We start from the raw sequence: 20885 nt of genomic DNA on the forward strand, positions 1-20885 counted from the left end.
CAGGAAGGAGGGGACAGGACTATATGAGGAAGGGAGAAAGAGAAGAGGTGGAGTGGAAAGGAGTAGGAAAAGCCCAATAGGCCCCCTGCATCCTCTTTTTCATGCAAATAGATTTGTCGACTCCTCCCACTCTCCTATACCTATAAAGAGAGAAGGGGATGAAGAAGTCCTGGAGTCCTCTGAACCTTGCTCAGGTCTGGGAGAAGGGATAAGGGAACCTTCACTGCATCAGTTCTCTAGGTCTGGGAGAGCAGTGAAGAACTTTGGCACTTTATGAGGAACTGAGGTTAATGCTGGGGAGGTGCAGAATTAATTTCTGGGCTGCGGGACCAGCAGATGTGCAGCAGTTGAGAATGGGGAAGAGCATTAATTAATTGGCATGCTGAGATTTGGGGGAAGCTTGAAACTTTACAAGAGATAGGCAATGAGAACTCTTGTAGCAGGAACGAAACCACCACCATTAATTCAGGAGCTTTCACAACATTTTAGTTGTTCTCCCACACACTGGGGGTAGCAAGGGCTGTTCAAACGGCACAATGTAAAAAAACCCCAGCATTATCTAATCTTAAAAACAGAACTCACATTCTTTGGGTCAGATTCATATTTGTGAATATTTAAAGGAGGCGGTACTGCCCTGGTGTAAAGCATATTGTGAGATGGCATTGATTGTTGTACAACATAGATTTTATTGTATTTTAATAGTAGATATATTAGTTATCATATAATCATGAAAATATAATGATAAAATATCCGTTTGATATCTTAAGGCTTGGAAAATGGTATCTGGGACACAATTATGCAATTTCTAGTCGAGCAAAATTCCTGTTAATAACAAAGGGTGTTTTTGCTGCAGTAAATAGTATAAGTTTTGGCTTGTTTTTCTTAAATGAAATTCACAATAAGCAACTTCTGAAATAGCAATCAATAATTCTTACACTCAGCTTACAAATTCAGCATTAATTTTTGCAAGATACTTTTCCTGTACCTGCAGTCTGTTATGACTCTTAGAGTTGAAGCATTGCTCCCATATCCCAGTTCACACTGACATACTGTACTACAGATGAATGGTTGATTAGTTAGTTTTAACTTACACTTGGGATACAGAGATTTTACTTCTAGGCCCATTCCTTGAAATATACAAATGAAGTCTAAAAGAGATAATGATCACTTTTTACTGAAGTTCAGATGTGCAAGCTATGGGCTCTTACAGTATTTCAGACACTAATGTTACACTGCTGCATACAATTGAGCTTCATAAGAGGCTAGTTTGATTGAAAACCACAACTGAAGTAGCACTGGATTTAGATATTTTGCTAGTGGTGCATCGTTTGAAATAGAAATTCCCTCTGGTGCATGGAAAATTTAGAAAAGGCTCCAGGCAGCCAAGGAACACTTTGATACTGTAGCAGAAAAAGAGAGCAAGAGAGAGAGAGAGCTAGAGAGAGCAATAAAGGAAGAACACAAAATAATAAGGTGGAACTTTTGTAAAAGAAGAAATTGGAAACACAGAGAGTCCTGTCTATGATGCAGCATATTAATAAACTGGAATAACATACGATATCAATGGTGACAAAGTGGGCAAATTTCCATATTTCTTTGGTGTGATGATGGAAGTAAGACCAAAGAATTAAAAGACACTTAGCCAATGAGTCAATGATGTTCTACCAGTACATGTTAAATGATTTTGGTTTCATTAAAACCAGTAAAACCTGGAAGTGAATTATGTTTTTTAGGTTCATTTTTATTTGGTGATGAGAGTGTTTTTGTTTTCATCTACCACTAGCAATGGACAGTCCATCATCTGTGGCTGATGCTAGCATGGATTCCTCAAATTCATGTTATTTAGTGGTTTAGAATGTGCAGTGTCTGTGGGAAAAGGATTCACAATTGCGATGGAAGTCAATTTTTTTCTCTTGCAATGTATTTTCTTCCATTATGGTGGAGCTCAGTTACGGAGTTTTCTTCCAGATTCCAAATAATTTTATGTCTACTAGATTAAACTCTTATTTAAAAAACAGAAATGAATTTCCAAGATAACTGATTAGAAAATTAGTTATATTTTAATTTACGCTCATAAAAGTTTTACTTGCCTTGCCTATTATAAGAAATGATATATGATAAGACTATTCAAAATTTTTCAGTTTATGAATTCATGAAATGGGGAAGTAAAAAGTGAGGGATAACTCATGAAATTCCTGAACTTATTTTTTAAATGGAAAGTGACACATCAAACACTGGAAATTTACCCAGAGAAGGACAAGCTAGGTCAGGATAGAACAGAGCAAAGACCAGTTACCAAAAAGGAAATAAAAACTAAATAAGATGTTAGTCAAAATACAAAACAAAAGATTAGATCAGAAGATACAGGACAAAATAAAAATGGTACATCTTGTAAACAGTATACAGTTTACAGTGTAACTATACTGTTTATACCATAGCATGTAGAGGTCCCACATCTACAGATTCTTCATAGTAAGTTTGTTGCTGCTGTTATAGGGACTTATAATTTATCCACCTTCCCTATTTGTGAGCCACCAGTGCTATGCAGTTGTGGAAAAGGTAAATGCTATCCTGGAATATATTAAATGAAGTATTTTCAATACAGATAGGGAAGTATTTATTCTATTGTGCAGGGCAAGGGTGAGATTTTAACTGGAATACTGTGTGCAATGCTGGTGCAATGCAGGGAACAGAGAGGAAGGAGAGGAAAAGAGCTTGGGTTGTTTAGCAAAACAAAGGTTTAGGGGCAATTATAATTGTTCACTGTAAGTATATTCAGGGTCATAAATACAAGGGAAGGAAATGGACTAGTTAATTTGAAGGGCAACATTGGTGCATGGATAAATGGACATAAAAGGGCCACAAATAAATATATAGTGGAGATGAGATGATGGTTTCTAATCTTCAGAGCAGTGCAGTTCTGAAGCAACTTTCCAATAGGAAGAGTGAAGGAAAAGAAACGTTGCTAGTTCTGAGAGAGAGCTCGATCAGTTTACAAGAGGGATCGTATGATGCTTTTTATTGCACTAGTAAACTGAGGCTATATACAGGCATTACATTTGTGATGAAAGAAAAGCCTTCTCCTGGAATGAAAAGAGAGTGTAGGTACATTCAAGAGCTTTCTTGCAGAAGAAAAACAGCTCTTCTGCAGGAAAGCTCTACCTTGTCAAATCAGATAGATCTCTCCCCTCCTGTACTCATTTGTACAAGCTGCACACTTCTCTCAAGTGTTGCACAAGCTCATTTGTACAAGCTGCACACTTCTCTCAAGTGTTGAAGACCCCCACTATCCCACAGTTCTCTGCTTCCCTCACAGCCTGCCCAGGGGTGTACTGTCAGGAAGCCTTGTGGGAATCCTTTTCCCTGTCCTGCCAACAGCTGATTTATGAACATTTTCCTCTGGGGAACCTCTCAGCATCCCAGGAAGGTTCCTACCACAAGAAAAGAGCCTGTACCCGGTGCACTCCTCAAGTTCCACTGGGAAGCATGGTGGGGAGGGACATGGACATATTCACCACATTAAGGGAGCCTTGAAGCCATTGGAGAATTGTCCCCTGCCTCTCCCTGCCCAGTGCCCAGTAGGACCAGAGACACATGGGAGCCAGAGATAAACCTGGGTTCAGGCAAACTTGCTGCTGTGACAGAATGCTCCCACCTCCTGGAAGTGGCTATCTTTGGGTCTGCCCAGAAGAGTACAAAGAATATTTTCCTGTAGGAGGCTCTTACCATGGGAGAATGGCCTTCCTTATTGTTTGATTGGCGGGATGGGTGAACTGTTCTTGCTGGGCTGGAACCCTTTTGAGTCTATCTGTGTTTTGTTTCCCAGGTCAAATTAGCCAGATCAAGTCCAAATCTATTTGAATCATCCAAGAACCAGATAGATACTTCCAGGTATCCTTCACCCCAACCTGGGGCTTCAGATACTTCCAAATCCTTTGGCAGGCAACCTACCTGCAGGCCCAAGCCCAGAGACTTGGGGCTTGGATGCCCCTGAGTTTCACTTGCCCTTAGCCATATGGCCACAGGAGCAAGCTGGGGAGGCAGGGGAAATACCATGACCACAAAGGTGGCAGGGGGCAGTACCCTGACCAAGTAGGTGGCTTACAAATTGCTTTGTGTAGTGGAGGGTGCAACCCTGTCTGCTTGCAGACAGGGCTACCTATGACAGCCTCATAGTTAGCTTCTCACTGGCCAGCTTCCAGTGGGACGATCTGGGCTACACACTGACTTTATGGAAATGGGAGACTCCTCCCTACCTTGCTCCTGAGGCCATATGACTGAGGGAAAGTGAAACATGGGGGCATCTGGTGATCTTAAATTCAGGGTCAACTTAGATTCAAGGAAATATGTTAATCATCAAGACAAAGAACAAAGGAGAGAGTATCTCTCGCTTGCCTGGTTTTTAAAATACTCACCTGGGAGATGGGAGATGGCAGTCAAATCACCTGTTTAAGTGAAACAGTGTCAGCAAGACAGCGTACAATGCCAGCCTATATTTTATTGATGAGGTTCAAATCCCCTTGCCATTACCTTGAATAAATGCTGAAATACTGGATAAAAAGGAAGCAACAAATTCTCCTTCATACTGTTATAAATCTAGAATTCCCAAAAATTTCTGCCGAAAATGTTCTGCAAATTTGACTCAAATTAACCAACAATGTTAAGAAAGTCAGTATTTTTCAGTAAATGTATTGTTCACACAAAATAATTTGCTCATGGATATGGGGCTTGAACCTAGAAAAAGAGGGGTGCAGAATGATGAAGGACTGCCACTACAATATACAGGACATGTCTACACATGTGCCTAACTGCACAGTTGTTACCGCACAGTCATTCAGTATTTGCTTTAGCCAGTCCAAATTTGCTTTAGGAAGTACTAAATGACTGCACAGTAATCACCATTACTGTGCAGTCCTGGTGGTGCACAGGTCGTTTCCAACCCTACTGTGCAGTCGCAATGAACTACTGCACAGGACGGTCGGCATCACAGTTTGTGCCCACCGATGTTACATCGCCGTAGTGACAAACTACATTGCCATAGATCATCACTACGGTGACGTAGCATTTTGTGTAGACACGCCCACAAATCAATACCCACAGAGAGAAAGAGTCTGAAGTGCTTCCGTAGAGCAACAGCTGGGGAAGCTTTTTCTGCCGAATTAAACCCTAAATTCAGGTTCTCCATTTTCCATTCAGAAAAAAATGTGCTGTATTTTTTGCTGTAGAATTTTTAAGTACCAGGGGTTTAAATTAAAAAATAAATAAACAATAATGATCTAAGTAACCAAATATATGCTGACAAAGAATTTTGCAGGAGTTTCTAAGTGATCTGCACTATGTATTTTGATATTCAGATGGGAATTGAATGGCTTGAAATGAGGAGCTGAATTGCATTCCTCTTATAGCCTGAAAGAGATCATGTTCGTCTGAGATCTAACTTTAACTGCCTAAATAATGAAGCTGGAGGAATTTATTGTTAATGCCCTATATGTATCTTATTTACAGTAAGCAATTCAGGACAGTGATAATGTTTATTATGTCTTAAATCCCCAGGCAGGGTAGTGGCATTCAGGAGTGGTTCCAGAATGGGTGCAATGGTATGATTGTGCCCCCCGCCCCCCTTTCCGACCACATGGCAGGTGCAACAGCTGGGGCCTTTCTTAAGAATCTCCCCATTCCCCTGTCTCCCGCTCTGGAGCTCCCCTATACCCCAGGACAGTGGCAGTTGTTGGAGGTGGGGGGGTGCCTCTGAGCATGGAGGTGAAATGTGTGTGGGGAGGGAGATGGACTTCTTACCTGCTTTGGGGACTTTAAAAAGTCCCTGACTGCTGCTTCTGTGGGAGGGAGGATGCTGGGAGCAGAGGGTGCAACCAGTTGCTGTTCCTGCACCCTCATTTGCAATATCCTGGATCTACTTCTGGTGGAATTATATCATGATAAATTCTAGTTACCCCTTTTGGGAATCTTATATCTAACCCATGATCTGTACAATTAATAATATAATAAAAGTAAAATAAAGAATACTTTGGACTTCTATACTGCTTTTCATTGAAGAATTTCAAACTGTATGCAGTTAAGCCTCATGCTGTGTCTATCAGTTCTGTTCTATTCATTTGACAAAGATGAAACTAAAGAACCAGACTCAGGAGTGCAACCACCATGTTCTCTAGCTTCTCTAAACTGCTGTGTATTATTGTCTAGCCCAACTAAGCTGAACTAGGTAGGAAGAAAAGGTGGCTTTACTCTGCATTGGTAAATGTTTTTCACTGATTAAGTGGTGCAAACAACCGGAGTAGGCCTGAGAGTTAGAGTCTATTTATTTATAAATGTAAGTGCACAAAAATGTGTACACTTATATTTATAATGATGGGTATTTCAAATGAAATGCAAGAACTGAATAAATATTTGTTGACTGTACAGTCACAGAATATTCATCATACACATACATTATAAGCTATTTTCATGTTAGAGAATCCCCTGTTGTTATATTTAGCCATGCTAATTATATACCATTAAAGTATTAGGTTTCTGTGACTTAAACAAAAGAAAAAGAAACCCCTATTGAATCAGCCCTAGGCTAAAGCTATGGGAAGTTTTCTCTGTTGGTATTTCAATAGAGATAATACAGTTTTAATTTAGAAAAATATGTTGGCTCTTAGAACTGTGTTGTTTATATCCAGTTAAATGCCTTGGTTGAGGTTATGTCCTAAATTTAGAATTTTATCTTTAATAAGAAGATAAAAATGTAGCACCTTGTCCCCGCAGCACAGAAACAGATTTTCTGTTTAATTGAACCTGCTGTTTGACCTTATGAGGTTTGCCATTAATTACTTCTCTGATTTCTCTTTTATTTAACTGGAACCTGTCCTGTTTGTAATCTACACCTGTTACATCAAGAACTTCATGTAGTATAACCTGATGTAAAAAGAAATCCAAGAATTCCATATGGCATTCAGAATATGCTACCTATACTTCTACCCATATGAAAGTTTCTCTGTTGTACTTTGGGATCACAGTAGGGCCCATGTGCTTTTTTTTCTCATTCTGATTCTGTTCAGCAATAAAAACCTGGACAGATACATTGATTTTGGGATGAATTTATTGAGGTTACTTAAAAGGGAGACTTCTTAGCTTGAAGCTGCTGTCATCATATATTTGCATAGAGACAGCTCGCTGTATCTGTATCAGTCTCTGTCTCTCCCCCTCGTTGATGCTATATTTATCAGCCTTCCTGGCCATAAAAGGCCTGGACTGTGGCTCTGACATTCCACTGACTACAGGCATTATTTTTGTTCTAGACCCTGGAGTCCAGTCCTTAGCCCTGGTCCTGACTACCTCTTTGCTGGATTCAACTTTACTGGATTTTTCTCTCTATCATTCATTCACTTCAGGACATTTAAATTTGTCATTTTTCATTTGGCTGCTGGTAAGTGTTCTGTTTAGACAGGAAATCTTTCTAGGTGGTCACCTGGCTTCATCTGTAACATCGAACTGATGGCAGCTCCCTTTAATCTTCTGAGCTCGGCAGTTGTTTGAAGGAGTTGTGGTAGCACGTTGGAGAAATCAGTTAGAGACAAAACAAAGTAAAGCAGGGGCTCAGTTATTATCAGCTCAGCTATCCTAGCAGATAGCTGTAGTACTTTCAAATGAGGCATGAGTTATGGGAGCTACAAGAGGGGTTTGTTGTCTAAATTCCTCGGGAATGAAAGGATGTGTAAATAATCTTCTAACAATTTTCTCATTATGTGGGATTTACTGTGAATTTGTGAAGCAGATGAAGCGACACTGACTGAGATCAGAAGAAAATCTGTTAGTTTTCTTTTTATCAACATTTTTATTTCAGTATTTTTAAAATGTTATTCTCAGTAGACTTTTAAAAGCACAAACTAATCATATTGAATACTAGCTCAAGAGATATGCTATGAATAAAATCTTTCTTCAATATGTATTTGCTGTACAGATAAGCACAGAATAACTGTCTATATTTATTATCTAGGAATTTGTTCTGACAGCTCTTAGCACAGGGTCCCAAAACTAGGACTTTTGGATAACTCTGACATGGATTCTTGGCCATGTCTAGACCAGGCTCTGCAATCAGGCAAAGCCTATACAAATTTTTAGAAGGAATTCCAGTGTCTGCATGCATGGCCATGTAACAGACTCAACTCTGCATGAGGTTTAAGAAGGGACTAAGCAGGTTATTAAATTGAGGTGCAGGATTCTGTACTGTCCTACTTAAGTCCTCCTGATTTCAGGGGGAGCCAAAAATTTTGTGGGGATCAGGGATCTTTTTGTAGATTTTCAAAGAGCATAGGACATATTGGACTGGACCAGTGGGGTTTTTTTGTCTGACTAATCCCTATCAGCAACCAACAGCAGATGTTTCAGGGAAAGATGTAAATCCTCATAATGGACAATTATGCAATAATACTCCTATGAAAAAAGGTGTCTTCCTAACATCAGGCAATTAGCAGGAAGGTCGAAATCTTATGTCAGTTTGTATCTTTATTTGTGTAACTGCATATTTTTTATCTAGATAAATGTATAACTCCATTCAGTTCTTTCTTAAAGTTATTTCTTCTGGCAAGAGAGATCTACAACTTAATCATGTATGCAAAGAAAAAGAAAGTTTTCTTGTGTGCATTTTAAACTATAATGACTCTAAGTTGATTGCATGACCTCTTGTTCTTGCAAGGAGGTGGCACATGGAAATGTTTGATTTAACTTGTGTAAGGTACAATTTATATCCCTCCATCACATCTCCTCTTATTCAGTCTTTTCACAAAACTAAATAGTTTTTCAGTCTTTTTTGTTAAATCTATCCTCCTCTAGAAGTCTATTCCAGCTTCTAATTATTTTAATTGTCCTGCTTTAATTGCCTATCTTTTCTTGATCTTTTCTGAGATTGGATTACTAGAACTAAACACTAACATACGCAAACTGAAGGGGTACCATGAACAACAGGGGCAATAATGTAGCAGTTAATATTCACAATGAACCTTGCCGGTTCTGAACACAAAGCTGGAGAAGATGAAGCCGTAACACTCTCTGCTGTAGGAAATCAGAATGATCCTTTCCCCATTTTTTCCATTTAGTGTATAGTGCAAGACCTTTTTTTTGGATTTTCTCTTCCTCATCAGAGATGGATTCATATCATCCTTAGCTTGCATGTGATGAAGGAAAGACAATAAGAAAAGTAGGGAAGAACAAAAACCTCTGGCACCAAAATAGTGTGACAGATTCAATATAAACCATTAAATAAGCCCCCTCATTTGCTGCAAATAGCTTATTTCTAGTCTTGGTAGACCACAGATTCAGTACAAATCTACAGGGTCATGGAGCTACAGAAATATGGTTTTGGGATTCATTAATAGAAGTATTAGGTGAAAGACATAGGAGATAATAGCACCTCTTTACTTGGCCTTATTTAAAGTACTGTGTGCAGATTTAGACTTCACATTTTAAAAGGGACAGGAAGAAGTTAACGTCCAGAGATAGGTGGCAAAAATGATAAAGGGCTTGGAAGGCAAGTCACATGAGGAGAGGTTGAAGGAAACAGTTGCTGAAAAGGCACTTAAGAGGGGACATGGTAGTAGTCTTTAAATATCCAAAAGGCTGCTATAAAGAAGAGGGAAAACACCTTTTCCCTCTTGCTGCAGAGACTAGGATATAGTTCAGTGGCTTGAAGTTGCAGCAAAGTAAGTTTAGATCAGGAAAAACTTCACTGTTAGAACAGTAGGGCAGTGGAATAGATTGCCTAGGGAAATTGTGAGATATGTTCCACTGATGGTGTTCAAGGAGCAGATGGAAAAGCATTGGTCCAGAATAATCTAGGACTAGCTATGGCTTTATTTTACTTTGAGTATATCTCATGCTTCTAGGCTTTGCTGTTTGCCACATGGGGCCAGGAAGGAATTTGGGCTGGCTCCCCACTGCTGTGTGCACTCCTGGGGAGATGGTGGGCACATGCCCCCCAGATCTGTGTGCCAGGCAGAGGCAAGCATGGGTTCAGGCAGCCTACTGCAGGCTCAGGCTCCCCACCCTGCTGCACTCCCCCCAGGGCCTCTGCAGCCCGATGGGCATGGCATGACAGAGCGGGGCTAGGTGGGGAAGCTCACTGTGGCTGCTGCGAGCCCCACACTGCCCTGGCAACACATCCTCTGCCTGCCCTGGAGCAGTGAGGGGCAGTAGTACAGGGTTGCCAGGGCAGTGTGGAGCTTGCAATGGCTGCAACGAGCTTCCCTGCTCATCCCCACTCCGCCTTGCTGCACCCACCAGGCTTCAAAGGCCCTGGGGGAAAGCAGCAGGGAGGGGAGCCCAAGCCCGCAGCGGGTAGCCCGCCTCATGCACTGTTCTGGGGTGCATGTGTTCCCCCCTGCCCCAAGGAGAGTGTGAAGTGGTGGGGAACTGGTTCCTCCCACTACCCTCTGGATGGCTCCATCCCACTCCTCACCAGGGCCCTGCAGCTGCACATTGTGGCCCTAGACCCCAAGCCCTATGCACCACCCAGCTGGGCAGCAGCCCCAGCCCCAGCCCTGCCATGCCCAACTCCCTTCCTCTCTATGGGAGCCTCAGTTCACTGCCAGACTTACCTGCAAGGGCTGCTGTCCAGGCTGCCTGGCGGCCATGGGCATACACATGCACATGGTGCCCCCTGCCTGACCGCAAAAGGATATTGGCCACCGTGGTCCCCCTAGGGTGTTATGTCTTGTGGTTGTATCAGTTTACTAAAAATGAAATTGTATAAGGTTTGGACAGGGATGACACTGCCTCAGGCAGGAGGTTGGACTGGATCAATGGCCCTCAACTTGGGGTATGCGGCATCCGACTCACCTCAGTCCCCATACCAGGTTTTAGGGTGTCCAGTTGGCCCTGGCATGGGGACTGAGGTAGGCCTCAAGGGCAGGGGGCATCCTGTCCTGTCTGGCCCTGCAGCCTTCATCTTCCAAGTGGTGCTGCAGGTAAGCGGGCCAAACTCCATGAACCTGCTGCTCAGATGAGTGGGGCCCTGGGACTCTGCCACACCTGGAGGTGTGCAGGCAGGGCTGGGGAGCTGGGCCAGTCCTCTCCCATGCAAAGGTTGAGAACCCCTAGACTAGATTACCTGTGGAGGTCCGTTCCTGCCCTACATTTCTATGTTTCTGTCTTTTAAGTTGTTTCAGCTTCAGATCAGAACTTTCTTCCCTCCCGTAACCAACTATGTCATTGCCTTTTATGAAGCACTTGAAAAAATCTTTAAATATTTTGGAAAATTCAGTGGCTTTACTAGGTTTACACAGAATAAAGACAGTAAATTGGGAAGACAGGAAACATTAAAGATAAGCTAAGTGTTTTGTTTGTATCATTTTTCACCATGGAGGAAAAAGGGATGGTGCCTTCCCCTTAGCTACCTTTTGCAGGTAAAAATAAAAATGAGAAGTGAAATATGGGTTTCACAAAAGCCAGTGACTAAATTCTTAGTGACTTCATTGTGGCCAGGTTTCACCAAACAATTAACAATGAAAAATTTCTGAATTAACACCCGAATGAAGTCAATATTTTGCAACTTAAATGGTCGTTTTTGTTATCAGTAACATGTAGTTCTGAAACTTTGATTTGTGGCAGTGAGCATGGAAACATTCAGAGTTTACTTCTTTTTTCCTTTTTTTCCCCTTTTGGTTTCATTTAGTCCTTGTGAGTGTTTATCTTATTCCTTGAACAGAACAAGTCAGAAACTGGCTGATTTATACTGGATCCAAACACTGCTAAAAAATATCAAGGGATGATATCTTGGTGCCATTAAGTACAGTGTTAAAATTCCCCATAGGCTTCACTGGGAGCAGAATTTCTTTCTCCCATTCCAGTTTTTTAAGTATCTTTTATAATTAGAATATAAAATAGTGAGTTTTATAACAGAAATAAAAAGAAGGGAATAAATTTTCTGTCTTTCAGACTATTAAAAGAAGACATCCCTTTTTCTTTTCATAATGTTCAAGGTTCAGCTCTTGTGCCAGATGAGGGATAAGTATGGGACACCCTAAGAAAAGAGACTAGAAAAGCTATTCTCCTCCCACAATTAATATCCCTTCATTATGTAACTCTATGAACTTTCTCATTGCTGAGATGCTTAGTCCCATTCCAGGGGATTATTGCACCTTGCATACTTACAGCTAACCACAGGTAGCCCTAACAAGAGTCAAGGTTTCTTCTGTAAAACAGAATCTCGGTTTTCATTTTAAAAAAACAAAAGGTGCTAGGACCAAGGCACTGGCAGCTGGGGTAGATCAGGTAAAACCAGTATCCACATCAGGGAGAATTCAGAAACTAGAGTCAGGATCTAGAGAGCCCAAGGCAGGAATCAAGCCAGGGGCCAAGAAGACTGGAACTGGGAACAAAGGCTGGAACTGAGCGGCTTTGGGTGTGAAGGCCATCGTATAAGAAGAGTGCAGCAGCTTGGGCTGTTGTTAAATCTAGGGCTGTAGCCCAACAAACAACCATACCAGACAGGCAGCCTGCTAAGCTTTGGCTGTAGCTGGTTTTGATTGGGTTTCATACCACATGGGGAGACTTAATCATTATTCAAATAAAGGCTGGATCTTCAACTGTCTGTGCCAACTTGATGAACCAATAGCATATTGTGAGAACTGCTTCCCACTTGTTCAAACTCCACAGGTCAGCTGAAGACTGTAGGAATGTGATTATCTGCTGAAGGCTCTGAGAAACACCTGCTAAGTAGGGGCAACATCTAGAGAAGTTTTCATGGAGAGCTTGTGTGTGAAGCTCTAGACTGGCAAGGGGAATAAAAATGGATGAAACTTGGAAAGTAGGAGGTTGTATTTTAACAGCAAATGTAGCTTGTATTGCTGAATAAGATTTGACACGATTTTTTTTTTAATTTGGACACATGGTCATTGAATCTCTAACAGTGCATAGAAAAGAATCTGGTTAATAAGGGCCCACTTTTTTTTATCGCCAAAATTTAGCATTCTACTTAATTACTAGTTTTATTGCTTTCAATTTGTTGTTGGAAAAGTTGAACATCCCATAAACTGAAGCTGATTTGAATGAATTTTTTCGTGTGTGTAAATCTTGGAACTTAAAGTAAATAAATACTTCACTAATTTTTTTTTTACTTCGTTTAAACATTTCAGTTTCTTTGTCCTCTCAAATATTTTTCATTTAAAAGACATATTGAAATAATTTCTGAGGAAGATGATCATGTAAGACCTCAATAATTTATAACATCAATTGGGAGACAATTATACATTGCAAATTAATGAACAAATACAATAATACAAATATTTCTGAGCATATCAATTAATGTGTGAGTTTCCTGAAATGTGGGAGACACCATAAGAAGACCATTCAAAGTGTGTTGTACTGGATATGAAGGAAAAGTTTTAGATAATGTGTTAATATTAATGAGAGGTTGGCTTGGTTTGAATCATCATCTGTTTAATCTTTTCTTTTTTCAGACTGGGCACACCTCAGTCAGAACAGTGTAGTGGAATCTGATTTAGGCACCCATCATGGCTTTACCTTTCTACCAAAAACACCACCAACATTATGACCGCTCATATCGTCACAAAGAGCTGCAATCCGCTTTAAGCCAGTACCAAAAGGAGGAGAAGCGTAAATCTGCAGCCTATGCTCATGGGTCTGCAGCATATCGTCACCGTTCTGCAGCAGACTACAGCCATGCCACTGTAGCAGATTACAGCCATGGATCTGCAGCCTATGCTCATGGATCTGAAGCCTACAGTTATGGATCTCTCGCCTATGATCATGAATCTGCAGCTCAGAGTAAGAGGTCAGCTGCCTACAGCCTTGGATCTGAAGCCCTCAGCAGGAGGTCAGCTGCCTACAGCCTTGGATCTGAAGCCCTCAGTAAGACTTCAGCTGCCTACAGCCTTGGATCTGAAGCCCTCAGTAAGAGATCGGCTGCCTACAGCCTTGGATCTGAAGCCTACAGTCTTGGGTAAGATGAGAAAAACATAGCTTTGGAACAATAATGAGAAAATGCTTGTTCAGCATGTTCCCATTAAAATTAGTGGTGAAACTCCCAGTGACTGGAACAAAAGCAGGTTCTGTGGCGTTAATATATTTTTCTATATGGAAGAGGGTGCAGTTTCTAGTCAAACTGGAGAGGCCACATGCCCCAGAATAGACAATATCCCAGTGTTTAGGGTACTTACTTGGCACGGATGAGTTTAAGATTCAAGTCCCTCCTCTGCATGTTTCAGCCCAAGAACATGAACCTCAGTTTGCCACAAGCTAGGTGTTCTTTCTGTCTTGTCTGTTGGCTGTTGTGGGGTGAATCAGTCAACTGGGGTATGAAAGACTGAAGTTCAAGCTCCTAGTCTGAATCAGGCATAGTCTCTTCAATCAGGCATTGAACCTTAGTTTCCCACATCATGAGGATGTCTTTTTTGGCAGGGTAGGGAACATTCAACATTAATTCAATGTTCAACAACGTTTTCTTGCCAACCTCTAATAACCAATGAACTTGAGAAGATGGTTTGCTGGACCAAATTTGTCTTTGGGCAACTTTTCTGATATTGAATGAATTATACCAGACTGACTTCTACAAGGAAGTAAACAAAGTTACACTAGAGATAATGAATTTGAGCTAATGCACTTAACAGTTTTCTTACAGTAACATAACCATATTGCATTTCTAGTTCCTACTGTTTCCATTTGAGAGAACTGGGTTTTTAATTTTTTTTTTATTTTATGTCATGCATTGTAGACTGGCTTTCAATCTGTTTTACACCAGTTGCCAATAGCTCTTCTGCCAATTCTAGCAACAAGGGACCAGTAATTAGTTAAGTACATCCCATCCATAATGTCTTTTCTCTTCTGCTAGAGATTAGAAGAGGTTGATGTAGAAAATCCCAGTACAGCCAGAGGACAAGCTCTACCATATTTAAATCTCTTTTGGCACAATGCAGACTTAACATGCATGAAAATCTGGCTCTGAGTGATGAACTTAGTATTGTACCTACATTTATGGTTAATTTGTGTCCCTTAGGCCACCATATTTTTGGTTTCCTCAAGGAAGCAGGGATCATGTAAACAGTTGAACAATTAATCATTTAACTGATAAGCCTAGTGATAACCCATTATAGCTTACTGGCTATCATTTAGTGTGGAGCAGGGAGTAGTCTGTTGGGGAAGGGAAGCCACATGGTGCCCCAGCAGGAACCAGAAGGTGGCAGGGCAAGCAGCAGTGAGGAGTATGGGAGAGAGGAAGGGAGGGGCAGGCGGGACTATTACCTATAGCTAGGCTCCACAGACCTCAGTGTAGCCCTTTTGAGCTCCAACATCACCTGCCACAAGCAGCCTGGGCGTGGGGCAACCCCTTCTCCCTGCAGCAGAGTCTGAGCTGTTCAAGGCAAGCAGCAGAGAGGCAGTAAGTGGCTGCAGCGAGGTCTGTGGAGCCTAGATATTAGGTACTAGTCCCCACTTCCCCTCCCCTCTACTCTGCTGTCCACAAAGAAACCAGCTCTGCTCTTTCTCATGATTTTTAATTGTTTAACCATTGTAATTACAACAGGTGTAGTGGATATTTGTTTAAATTGGTATTTACATCCCTAGAAGGAAGTGTTCAGTATGTGGCCTTCTTATCTGACTTTTAAAATATTCCCAGTGTTAGTTCATCCTCCCCAAACAATCCAAATAATTTGGGAAGAAAATCTTGCAAAAATATTTTTCTTGGCAAATTTGAAGTACTTCCTGCTTTCAGGTGGGTCAGAAATAACCTCAGGGCATTTTGCCCCTTCTGTATTAGAGCCCAGAAAAAGGGGTGTATTAAAATACACCTGACATGGGTTTTTCAAATACGTTTGACCTTCATAAAGTACTGATGGTTTTGAACCAAATGCAAAACTTTTGTGGAAGGTTGAAGTCTGAGCCCAGATATCAGTCTACGACAGAAATTTTCAAATAATGCCAATCTGGTATATTTCATTGATGTGTAACTTGTGTTTAATTCAAATCTAGATCTAAATTTTGTGGGTGAAGCCCATGTCTAGTAAAATGTGATTTGAATTTAGACCTTATGTTCAAGTCAATTCTTTTATCCAAATTAACTCCATTAAATTTTACTCATCGGACCAGATCCTTGTCCCTTCGTGTAGTTGATTTACACAAGCATCCATAAAGCAGTCCTACAGGAGCATCCAAAGATTCCCCTGAATAGAACAGTTCTGCTGCCTGTTTCATGCACTGTGTTTGTAAGGCATTTGTTAGCGATAAGGAGGAGAAGGATGGGTGGGCTGCACCACATGTGACTGGTCCTCCGATGGTCTATTATACAGGAGCCTCACTGGTGCTGAAAGCATGCTTAGTGGAGCTGGAGTGTAGAAAACTCTCTGGGGCTGCAGCGGGGGGATGAATATTGGCAAAATTATACCATTTGCTAGCATCATTCTTGGAAATGGTTGAATCATATTAATTGCAACATTAAATGGGCCCTCTACCTGGGATCTCTTGAGTGTATATTAATTCAGTCTTTTATAGAAGCAGGACATTGGCTGCCATGGTTCCCCTGCTTTACCTGTTGCAGGTTAGGTTGTTGCGTATTGTGTTAGAAATCATAGAAAATAGGGGTGTATGAAACGGGCCATAATCAATTTGGATTCAGATTCGGCCTGAATCACGGACAGTGATTTGATTAATTGATTTGGATCTTTGTCCCCGATTCGATTCGGTCAAATCCGGATCTGAAGATTCGATGCTGATTTGGAGAATCAGTGATTTGGCCATAGACATAGCTTTAAATATTTTTCTACATGCCTTGAGGTACCAGGTGTGGCTCATGAATGCTGCAATACTGGGGCAGATGGAGCATCCCACAGGAGTGTGAGGGGAACCCCTCCCCCCATGTGCTCAGCAGTGAACCCAGAAGTGGACTGGAAGTACTTCTGGTCCACTTCCGGGTCTGATGGGGAGTGCACTGGGAGGACCCCTGTGCCCTGCCCCCCCCCCCCCAACCGGCTTGGTGATTGGCCACTGGGGGACTGCGGGTGCCTCCCCAGACCCAGGAAGCACCAGTCACTGAGCCAGGAAGCCATGGGGGGCCCCCCTGCGTGCTCCCTGGTGGACCCAGAAGTGGACCAGAAGTTCTTCTAGTCCACTTCTGGGTCTGTTGCTGAGCATGCTGGGGAGCTCCCCGTGCTCCTGTGGGATGCATTGCAGCATTCACGAGCCCCCTGGTACCTTGAGGTATGTAGAAAAAACATTTAACGCTGTGTCAGTGGCCAAATCTCCAAATCTTTCCAAATCTCTCTGAATCAATTTGGAGGGTTCCAATTTGATTCAAAGAGATTAAAGGGTCTCCTGATTTGATTCAGATTTGGAGATTCAGCCATTAAATTGGCCCAAATCTCTGCCAAATTGAAACAGGGACTGAATATAAAATTAGGGTCAGACGGGATGTCTGGAGGTTGTCTAGTGCAACCCCTTAGCTCAAAGCAGGACTAGACTAGATCATCTCAGCCAAAGCTTTGTCTAACCGGGAATTAAAAACTTCTAAAGATGGGTAGTCCAGCACCTCTCTGGGTTGCCTGTTCCAGTGCTTTGCTACTTTCCTAGTGAGAGTTTTTCCTAATATCTAACCTAAATGTCCCTTGCTGCAACTTAAGACCATTGCTCCTTGTTCTGTCATCTGCCACCACTGAGAACAGTCTAGCTCCATCCTCTTTAGAAACCCCCTTCAGGTAGTTGAAATCCTCAGTCTTCTCTTCTCTACACTAAATAAGCCCAGTTCTCTCAGCCTCTCCTCAGAAGTCATGTCCCCCATCCCCTCGCCGTTTTTGTACTTTCTGTTGGACTCTCTCCAATTGTCTCCATCCCTGCTGTAGTGGGGGGCCCAAAACTGAATACAGTACTTATGATGTGGCCTCACCAGTGCTGAATAGAGGGGAAGAATCACTTCCCTGGACCTGCTGGCAACACACCTACCAGTGCAGCCCAGAATGCTGTTAGCCTTGTTTGCAACAAGGGCACACTGCTGGCTCATTTTCAGCTTATTGTCCACTGTAACCCCCAGCTCCTCATCTTCAGAGGTGCTGCCCAGCCAGTCAGCCCCCAGCCTGTACTGGTGCATGGGATTTATGGATTTGTATAGGATGGTTTGGATAGGATTGCTGAACTGTAATTAAAATGGGGCTTTTATTTTGTTAGACAACTTTACATGTAGGTATAATACTGCAGCCAGTCTCCACTTTACTATATGAGTATATAATAAACTATATTATTCAAAGTGTTATCTGCATATAATACTTTGGGACTGTGAAATGACAGAGCTAAACTAAGGCCATTGGTATCTTCTTACTTGGGAGTGTAGCTAGTTGTTCTAATGTGTGTTCCAGCTTTCAGTGATTTTTCATATGCCCTTTTTCTGGCTAACAGCATAGTATGTGTTACAGCTGATAATCCAATGCAGAGCAGTGTGTGCTGCACACGGGTTATCTACAACACTGTGGGCTAAAGATTTTCTGTTATTTGGTATGACTAGTGTAGAACATTTGCATTTATTTGCAGTGTTGAAAAAACAGTAATCAAGAACACATCATTCAGGTAAATCAAATAGAAAACAAAGTGTTTTTTTCAATATCTGTAGTTACTACTTCTTTCAGCAGTAAATACATAGAAGACTGCTGAGTGATCTTGAGATCCTCATTGGCATTGTCCCAACCATTAGTTAATTATAGGTGAACGTTTAAAAGAGTTAGCTTCCAAATGTCATGGCCAGGCTTGGAAATTGCTGTCATGAGATCATCCATATGAAACCATTTCCCCTTAAAAAAACTGTTGATGATGCAAGCTGCATTAGCAAGCAGTGTGACCCCTGGCCAGCTATTTGGCTTGGCCCCCTGATGAATCTGGAACTGTAAGGCAGTTAGAATGAATTTAAAATGAAGAGAATGCTTCTCATTCTTCAGGAACAATTTGGCTCTCAGATTCATTTGGCAAAACTCCATATATTTATTAGCAATGAATGGAAGCAGCTCTAACTTGATTTTATACCAACGGAAAATCAGATGCCCTGTCAGCAGCATACTCTCAATACTACACTTTGTTCCCTTTATACCCAGAGTGAGGTGTGCATTTCTACAGAGGACCTTCTCCCATGGCCATCTCTAGTCTCTTTCAGTCTACTTTGTAGTGATTACACTTATGTGGTGCATAAAAGATAATAAACTGGTGAATACAGACTCAGAAAAATCTATAACTGTATCTAATAACTATATCTATACATATATACATACATATACACACACATACATATATATATGTGTGTGTGTGTATTCACCAGCTGCTAATACAAATTGCTAATACAATAAATTCCATTCATCTCTAATTTGTATTGGGGCAGCTACCTGAACTCAGCTCCATCTGTGTGCTCAGCTCTACTGTACCTACACTCTGCTTTGACAGAATGGGAAATCTGCCTTATAGGCCAAGAAATACAGTAATGGCAGTGTAAGCCACTGGTTGATTTATAGGGTGGATTTACATCTAGAGCGTGTATCTGAGGAGAAGAAACAACAATTTGGGAGATGCAAAGGTCCTGTTTAACAATCTTACACTGAGCTTCTATTGTGAGAGCCAGGGGAAAAGGTTCATACTAACATATATTCTTCTATTTTTACACCTATAAAGAATAACTTTGTGCTTATATCTCTGGAGACATCCCTAGTTCAGCTTTATTTCACTCAGTAATTTTAATAAACTGGGAGGGACACTGAGAAAACATTAGCATTATAAAAAGTGAAAATTTGGAAGGCTATATCAAGAAATGAGAACAGCAAGCTTGGGTCAGCAGCCCTGATGACGGCCTGTGGGTAGTAGTGACCTGGTAATCATATGTATATTTGCTGGGAGATAAAATTAGGCTGAAAGCTGTTAAAAGGTCATGGTAGTGTTCCTATCTGTGAAATCAGAGAGCAATGTTAGTCTGCTAGGTTTTGCTCCAGGGATATTCTATTCCACGTATCAGGTAAAAGCATGGGTTGCAACATTTTGAAATAAAGGGCAAGATTTTGGAAAGAAGAACATAGAGCTTCTGTCTCTCTGTGTCTCTCTCTGTCTGTCTCTCTTTCAGGCAACCTAAACAATGACTAGACAGAGTTTAATTTCATCTATGATACAAAAGGGATCAGGAGTGAAGCAGTGCTCCCATTTCATCTTCAAAGCAACTCAATTTGAATCTTTAAATTTGCATTCAGGTGTTAATTTTCTATCATGTTTGTTTTGTATGGAAGCCAGTGGACAAACATTTCCTATAGCAGCATAATTTATACAATCTTGGATAGAAACATGCCTATTTATCTTTTCAGTATGCCTCCTTTGCTGGTTTAAGCTTTTGTATAAGGTCAAGGGATGACTATGCCTATCAGGTACAGGTCTAGGTTGGGGAAAGTAAGGATCTGCACTAGTTCATGGGAAGCTCAAGGAGACATTGTAAGAAACCACTGTAGCCCATTCATTTAGTCAGTTTTTTCTATGATCTGCGACAGGATTTAGGGTCTGCAGATTATTAAAGTCAGTAGTGCAGATTATTATATTCATTAATCTCTGAACAACAAACAGACCCAAGAAGAAGGAAGGCACTGAAATTGTGGCTGGTCCTTCCAGAGGGGACACAAAAAGGACTTGATGCTTTTTTCCATTAGTGTATGTATACAGAAGCTGACAACTGTCGGGTCCAAACAATATAGGGAATTATCAGAGCTTGCTTTAGCTACCTGCAGCAATAGAGGCTGTAGGAGGCACCTCTATGTCAAAAGAGGTCTCGTATAGTAGACTCTTTTGAAGGTGATTAGTGGGGAAGTTATGGGAAGGCAGATGTGTGTATTTGATATTTTTATCATCTACAGCAGTTCTCAAAGTCACAGTTC

General features: G+C 41.4%; 1 protein-coding gene across 1 annotated transcript in view; it reads left to right on the forward strand.

The window, feature by feature from the left end:
- The first annotated feature begins 7283 nt into the window (after positions 1-7283).
- MYOM1 (myomesin 1) overlaps positions 7284-20885 on the forward strand; it is a 154798-nt gene continuing 141196 nt past the window's right edge. The window contains exons 1-2 of the mRNA XM_019525827.1: positions 7284-7426; positions 13455-13957. Of these exons, the coding sequence (XP_019381372.1) occupies positions 13509-13957 (449 nt within the window). The 5' untranslated portion in view covers positions 7284-7426; positions 13455-13508. The remainder of the gene's footprint in view (positions 7427-13454; positions 13958-20885) is intronic.

The sequence above is a fragment of the Gavialis gangeticus genome, unplaced genomic scaffold (assembly GCF_001723915.1).
Source record: "Gavialis gangeticus isolate Ggan-Ray unplaced genomic scaffold, GavGan_comp1, whole genome shotgun sequence".
Lineage (NCBI taxonomy): Eukaryota > Metazoa > Chordata > Crocodylia > Gavialidae > Gavialis > Gavialis gangeticus.